This window comes from Anopheles aquasalis, chromosome 3, assembly GCF_943734665.1.
Source record: "Anopheles aquasalis chromosome 3, idAnoAquaMG_Q_19, whole genome shotgun sequence".
Lineage (NCBI taxonomy): Eukaryota > Metazoa > Arthropoda > Insecta > Diptera > Culicidae > Anopheles > Anopheles aquasalis.
Window position 1 is genome coordinate 55,591,049 of NC_064878.1, and position 7,500 is coordinate 55,598,548.

Here is a 7,500-nt window from a genome sequence, read left to right on the forward strand (position 1 = left end):
TCTGCTGTGCTGCTGCTGCTGCTGCACCGATTCCGCCACCGGTCCCTCGGAACCAGCCGTTGCCGTCACGCCCGCCAAAGGACCATCGAACGTTTTCGAGCGTAACCGGAAGCACTTGCGCAGGTTCACGTTCTTGTTGCTGGTAATGTTGGTGCGCTTCTTCGGCAGATTCTTCACGTTGCGGCTCAGCTTGTAGTTGTTCTGCGTTTCCGGTATGTTGGGTAACGATGACTCCACCGGTGGTTCTTCGGCGAGTGGCCTAAAGCCGGCCCGATTCGCCGTTGTTCCGTCACCGGATCCCTGCTCATCGATGGATGGCCAACCGTAGGCGGGATGCTCCTCGAACACCGTCGTAACGGTGGCCGTCGAGTCACAGCACGGTTGTACCTTGCACCGGGTCGGTGTACAGTTCGTGTGCAGCACATACTTGGCCGTGATACGATTGTTCAGCCCGTGGCCATGGTTTGTCGGTGACTGGTCCGCACCACCGCCCGTTGCCGTTGTGCTGGAGTTGAGCGAAAGTTTGCGAATAATCTGCGGGGAGAAGAGAAAGAGAGAGAGAGAGAGAAAGGAAACAGTTATTAGTGGTGGCCAACTCGGAGATGAATCCTGGCGATGTATACACAGGGCACCATATTGCAAATGGCCTCGTCGATGTTTCCTTCGATTAAAGCAACTTTTTTTTTTTCGTTGCACCTCACTGACAATCTCAGTCGCCACGCTGTTTGTCGATGAATGTCGTCCATAAAGCAACGGCAAAGCAACACCACGCGAGTATGGCAGGTCCGTTCAATGCCCATTTCCTTCAATCTGTCTGCCCATTTCGTCCCCGTGCCTCACCAACAACTTTTTGCTTTCGGGCTCCGCTCCTTCCACTGGCCAGATTTACGGAATCGACAACCTGCCAAACACACAGCACAGCACACCACGGTTCCTTCTTCTCGGTCCCGTTTCCTGGGAAAGGTGCTGCCGAGTCCAGCTGTCGCAGGATCGAGCTCGCAGAACGCACCAAGAAAAAAAAAGCTGCTGCCTTTCGTGAGATGTTTGGATGCATTCTGTGCCGTTCTCTGTCCTCTGGCTGGCAAGGGAGGGAGGGTGTGGTGGGCCTCCCCTTGTACCAGGGCACAACCGGTCATCCTGGGAACCAGATTTTTCTTTCCCTTCCCCATTTACTTTGTTTCACATTTATGATGTGCGACGACGACGGCGCCGTTCTCCTCTTCCTCCTCTTTCGGAACCATCTCCTTCAGGCGAGCGAGGTGGAAGTGGAAACATGATACGATGCAAAACAGGAACAAACACAACGTGGCGAAGGGAGTGCTGGGTTTAGTGTGTGCGAGAGTGGTCGTAATGATATGTCCCGAAAATTAAACTTGCCCTCTCTTGGCCAGGAGATGCATTTGCCTCTCTGCCGGGAAGAGGAACCCGCCGTTGGTTAATCAGTTCATCGCATGATGGCGATGATGGAAATAGATAACGTACGCGCCTGAAGGTGCAGCGCCCCGTTGTTGCACCGTGGCCCTATCGGATCGGATCGCGTTCTGTTACGGAAGTGAAACAATCGTTTAAAAGTGATGGCCGACAGCAATGATGGTCACCGTCGAAAATGTCTTCAAAAACTAATAACTGCTCCAGTGGCTCTCGAAAAAGGTACTTAAACTACTGAGCAGTGTATCAGTTTGCTAGTTCGGTTCTAAAAGACAGTTTGATTCTGTGAAGGGCACTCGGAATAAAACTCCCCCCTTTGGAAATATCCTCGTATAGCCTCGTAAAGCGAAGCGGCATAAACGTTCGACAAGACACAAGAAACTTCGCATCGGTGAAGACCAACACGAGTCTTGTAATAAACGAAAGTTTCTTTGCCAACTGCTCCGCACCATCGACGGCTGCAAGCGCGACGAGGAGGAGCGCCGGTGTCTGTACCAGGTGGCTTCGGTGAAGAAGCCAAAGTTAAGACGCAGAAAGGGTTTGTTGTTGCCACTCGTGGCCGTGGTGCAAGATAATCATCGTTCGGTGGCGGGACAGCGGCGAATACTGAAGTCCCTCCTGCCGCAATCTCAGCAGCAGCAGCACCAGCAGCAGCAGGATTCGCCCGAGGAAAATCCGGTTTCTGGTCGATGGGAACCGAACGGTGAACCGAACCGTGCTTTTAACTGCTCCCTTGACTTTTTGCTTTATGCGCCGGTTGGTCGACCGGCCGGCCGGCCACCAGATGATGGTTGTGGAGGGGGGTGGGGGGGGGGGGGGGACAAATGATGCTAATGCTTAGGGGTGCAGCAGCAGCCATTGCCCAGCATGTTTATGTGGGAACGGAATGAAAACGGAACAAACGCGTACGCGAACGAGCACGATGATGATGATCACGATGGCGATGATGATGCTGCTGCTGCTGCTGACGCTGGAAACGACGATGATAATGCACTTATGACGTGGGTCTGCGTGTCAAGAATCGTGAGAAGTGCAGCAGCACCAGCACACCAGCGGAACCAGCAGTGCGCTGTGCTGTCAGGACTTTGGCCAACGGAGAAAGATGGAACGAACGCTAGACTAAACTACTCTCAACATCAACAAACTGTGGCCTCAATTAACGCGCCCAGCCACACAAACACAAACACATAGTTTGCGTGTTTTTGGGCACGGAAAAGGGGTTCTATACCGTTTCCCCCGAGTAGTGGCCTTGGAGTGCAAGCGGAGCGAAGTTCCGGAAGGCGATGGTCCCGGGAGGATGGATATTTCCATAATTTTTAATACAAAAATTGATGGCCACGCCAGTCAGCCAGCCAGCCAGCCACGAAAGTGGTGGCAAAGGATGCGGAATAATAAGTTCCTCCATAACCACGAAACGCCGTCCAAAGCTCCGCTGCGCTCTGCTGAATGAAGCTGTTTGATGGCCCTTCCATTCTTCCGCTCTCTCTCTCTCTCTCTCTCTCTCTCATTTTACCTCCCTTTTACCTTTTTGACTTGGCTGCTGTTGCTGCTGACTTCCTGACCTCAACAGCCACCTCACCCCCTCGCAAGTGATGACTCTAGGCGTGGCGTGGGAAAGATAATATTTCCCTTTTTCCACCATCGGGGGCGCGTGAGTCAGGCATGACGCGCGATGGGTTCGCCCTCATCCCGGAGACCATAAGCTTCACGTCGCGCCTTTATTTTGAAAGGATAATCATCCCCTCTGAAAGCACTGAGTCACGAGAGCAATTTTATACCGCGCGCACGGTTCTCGCCGTCATTACGCGGATGGTGGGTTAGCGTAAGGGTGAAAAACGCAGAACACAGAACCAGCAGTCCCATAATACCACACGGATGCAGCAGCAGCATGCAGAGTCGAGTGAGGGATTCGAGTTGCCATACGAGTTAAAGCCGAGTTGGCTCAACAAGTCCTTTATGATTCAGACCGACCGTCAGCTTCCAGGAATTGTCCCTAGAAGTGCTACAGCAGAACGCGCGTAAAGTCCAAAGTCCCACCGAAGAAACCTAATCAACCCAGTTGGTGGATCCGAGCATCATTTGACTTCTTGACAGCTCAAGACACCCAGATACCAGGAACATGGGAATTCGAGAGAACCCTTTAACTCCCCATTCCATTGCTAAACTCCCAACGAAACGGGCGGAAGAATAGGATCGATATCGGATTGGATTGGTTCCCGCGGAAGCTAGTTTCGCTCTCTCTCTCTCTCTCTCTCTCTCACTCTCTTCCTAGCGGATGTTCGATTCGGCGAATCCTTTGTCCGAGAGTTCGTGGAAGGCTAGCCCTCGCGGGGTGCGCAAATACCGATTCACACGGATCCAGTAAACAACTTCCACAAAGCCTCTAAGGAAAGGCCGTCGCCTAGGGACGGGAATTACGATAGATCAGACCTCGTTGTGGTTAACTGTAAGGGGTCTCCACCACGGGAGTTCCACCCAGTAAAAGGGGGGTTTTGTTTACCTCGGATCCCTTAATCCTCGGTGTCCTATTCCTTCCTGGAATCGCAGCGCAATCGCTAGAACGCGCAATCGCCGAAAGGCCATCAAAGGTCCGACTAGCCGGGCCAATTACCTTCCTCCTGGTGGTGTTTCCCATATCAAGCGGAGGACACAACGTAACCGTAAGGACTCGGTACTACTCGACCATTTAACAAGCGGTATCGATTGGACCCGACCATAAGGCGACACATAAGCTCTCGATGCAATTTACGGTCGTCTCGCGATCGATACAGCGACAGCCATCACGGTTGGGGCGGGTGCATTCTTCCCTCCACCTAAAGGTCAAGGTTCGATGATGCATTCCTAGCCTAGCCGTCTCCCTGCCACACAAGGTTTGGCAGTCGGCCGATTGGTGCTGCAGCATGTGCATATCTGGCACTGGCACCCGGGATGACGGGGGTTTGGAACACTTGGCATGGGAATTGAATGTTTGATCGCCAGAGCGCCAGAGTAAGACGCCAGCTCCTGCTGTAGGAACGGGGAAAAGGAATTTCCGGTTGCAAATGAATTCTCATCAACGCAAGTCCTGGCTTGGTGGTGCTGATTGCATTGCCACACCCATGCGATGCTGCTGCTTGGCTGGGGCTAGGACCATTCCGGCCAATGTGGTCAATGTGACGAGAGCGACGACGACGACGACACTTCCCGGATGGATCCCAGGGAGTCAGCACAATGACTGCTCCCTCCCAGGGTGCTCATACCAGCCACCAGCAACACCACCGGCCACACGTGGCGCTATAATAGGGGGGAGTGCTGGGTGATATCCGATGGGAGCAATATCATCGTACGAATTCAAGGCCAACACACATACACGCCTTCCATCGAAACCAGTGTCGACACTTTCGCTCCGAATAAAGCAATTTAGTGCCTCCTGACTCTTGGGCTCCCTGGGATCTACGGGACCTCTCCGGAGAGGTTAACCGAATCTCGGCACAGAGCTTAAGCACAAACACAGTAGCAACCTAATCAAACGACCCCTAGGCCCACAGAGGACTCCAATCACTGCCCCGTTCAAGTAAGGTGACACTTTTGCTGTGAAATTGATGTGGAAAGAGTAAAAAAAAGGATCGCAGAGACAAAACAAAACAAAAACAATACCACGAGCACCCCAGCATGAGATTCGTCTAGGCAGCGTGGCGAGGGGAGAAGCCCTAGCGTTAAAAAAAGGGGACCTAGAAGTGTGTGAAACCACCCTCTCTGCGCTCTCCGGTTCCCGGGTCCCTCTCCCTAGTGTTGCTATCCGAAAACTCTCCCACGAGGCTGTCCATGGAATGATTATTACTGACTTACACTGACTGACTGACTAGGACCGACGTGTCCAATGCAGGCGAATGAGACGTGTAACACATGCCCGTCACTTCAAAGTCCTTCATCGCAAACACACGCGCACGCAGACACACGCTCACCGAGGGTTGATGGAGAGCGGTCAGGCGTGCGCGCGATCCCTTGCAACTAATAAGCTCTAAGTCCAAAACCCCCCGGACTAGTCCGGGTTAGCCAGTGAGAACCAGACAAGACCAGTCATCAAGTACAGCAGCAGCAGCACGACCCCGAGAACGAACCCTTGTTCCCGGGCTTGGAAGGCGCGTGGAAGGCAGGTGCCCTGTGGTCCCCTTCCCTGCCAGTCGCCGTACGTTGGCGTGGGAACGTTGGAAAGAAATCGTGCCACCGCCCGGTGCCTGGTTCCATCCCTCATCACGGATGGAAACGGAAAAAGGAACGAAGGTGCAGGAAACGAAAACCGTGAATCCCTCGAAGCACGGTCGTCTTCGCGGAGACACTCGCCAGCAACAGCAACAGCAGCAGCTGTCATTCGAAGGCGACTCCTCTCGAGTGCGGAATCTGGGAGATTTCTAGTCTCGGGATCATCTTTTCCTTTCCCTTTTTTTTTTTTTTTTTGGTTGGTGTTTTGTTCCCTTTCGTTTACTTTACTTTGGCTTCTTCCTCCTTCTCTATGCGACCTTCTTGCGAGTGACTCGGTGCCCCGTGGGAAGTCCGGGAAGTTCCGCTGGATAAACAGCTGGCTGCGGGCATCGTTGCTGCTGTCACCGTCAGAGAGACTCTGTCATCGGCCACGGAGCGTTTTGATTTGATCCCGAAAAGCTAGAAGGCGTCTCAAGGCCCCCAGCCGGACGGCTACTGACGAGGCTACCGAAATTACCACTCCAGGACAACGGTCCATTAGCTCAAAAGTCTTCACCAAACGGAAGCGCAACGGGAGCGGAACCGGATTCTCTCGGATGGCGAAACATCAAAGGCCAATGATTTCCTCCTTCTTCTCCCGCCAATTGTCTCAACGAGGCTGTCCATTTCAGGGGTGGTAGATTCAGTCGCAATTCAATGCGAATGCCCCCACCCCAGCCACACCGAGGTGATTAGCCCTCCGAATTCGATTGCGCATTTCGCGACGCGAGCTTACCTTTACGCAGCACTTTTTCGTTTGCTTCAGTAGATGCGACATGGTCATTGCTGTCAGAGGTTCACGTGTTTCGATGTACAGCTGGAGCTTATCCTCTTCGTTGGAGACACGGCAACACGCTTTGCACACTCTACCACTTCGAACCACGATATCCTGGGGTTTTCCGCGAATACTCTCTCCCTCTCGCGCGACACTCCAAGACTTTGTAGAAACTCGGCACTTCCACTAACACCGGCGCCCGGGTTAAGGCCACTGGCTTGGTCTACTAGACTGCTTCTGCCACAGCTGCTGCTACTGCGGACGACGGGCCGGCGCGCGTTTCGTTATAAACACTCCCGGGACCGCGACGACGGCTTACACTGCCGACTCCCGCGGATCTCCGGCGAGAAATCCAATCAAACTAATGACACAAATTTAATTTTCACTTCCATTTCGACGTCTTGGCCAGCCGGCCGTCCTGGGCCGTCGTTCCTGACTCTCTTCACTTTCAAAGCAACAGACACACGGGCCGGCGTCTGGGATTTGCTGGCACTGCTGGGTGCCACTGCGCTGTGCGGACAGTCAAATCGCAAAATAATTTCCCAGCAATAAGCGGTACCACCTTCGTCGACCGTCACACACTTTGGATGTTGGTGAATTTATTGCACAATCACCGCGCGCGGACTTCGCGAACACTCTCTGACCTTACAGTACTCGGGTTAAATTCGTGCAGTAGTTTAATGTTGCTCCACTTGTCACTACACTTTTTAAGCACACGCTCTTTATAGACTAGCTGCGTTGCGTATGGCTTGTCTCATTCGAAATCTCTTACACGTTCCGCACCGTACTATCCGCGGCGTGCTGAGCGCATCGTTAGGCTATGCTGCTGGCTGGCTGGTTACGGGAAAACCGCGCTCGTCCTGCCGAGGGAGTTGTTGTTGAATGAAAATGAATGAATGAGATTCAACGGAATTCCCTCTCGAGTCGAGGTCTGCGGCCGATGAACATCACCGAACGGGCAAACCCGAATGACCGAAGTCTCGCGGCGAAGGGGAAAATCGGATTCCAAAAAAAAAAAGCGGGGAAGATGAATCCTGGGATTCACGTGCGTGCTCGTGTTCCGTTTGCTTTTGCTT

The 7,500-nt window shown here is 53.2% G+C and overlaps 1 protein-coding gene across 1 annotated transcript in view; it reads right to left on the reverse strand.

Annotated features, from left to right (window-relative positions):
- The window catches only part of LOC126576465 (uncharacterized), an 8,433-nt gene extending 1,680 nt beyond the window's left edge, over positions 1–6,753 (reverse strand). Inside the window, exons 1-2 of the mRNA XM_050237743.1 lie at positions 6,386–6,753; positions 1–534 (exon numbers count right to left, since the gene is read on the reverse strand). The exon at positions 1–534 is cut by the window's left edge and continues 1,680 nt beyond it. Of these exons, the coding sequence (XP_050093700.1) occupies positions 1–534; positions 6,386–6,433 (582 nt within the window). The 5' untranslated portion in view covers positions 6,434–6,753. The remainder of the gene's footprint in view (positions 535–6,385) is intronic.
- Between the last annotated feature and the right edge of the window lie 747 nt (positions 6,754–7,500).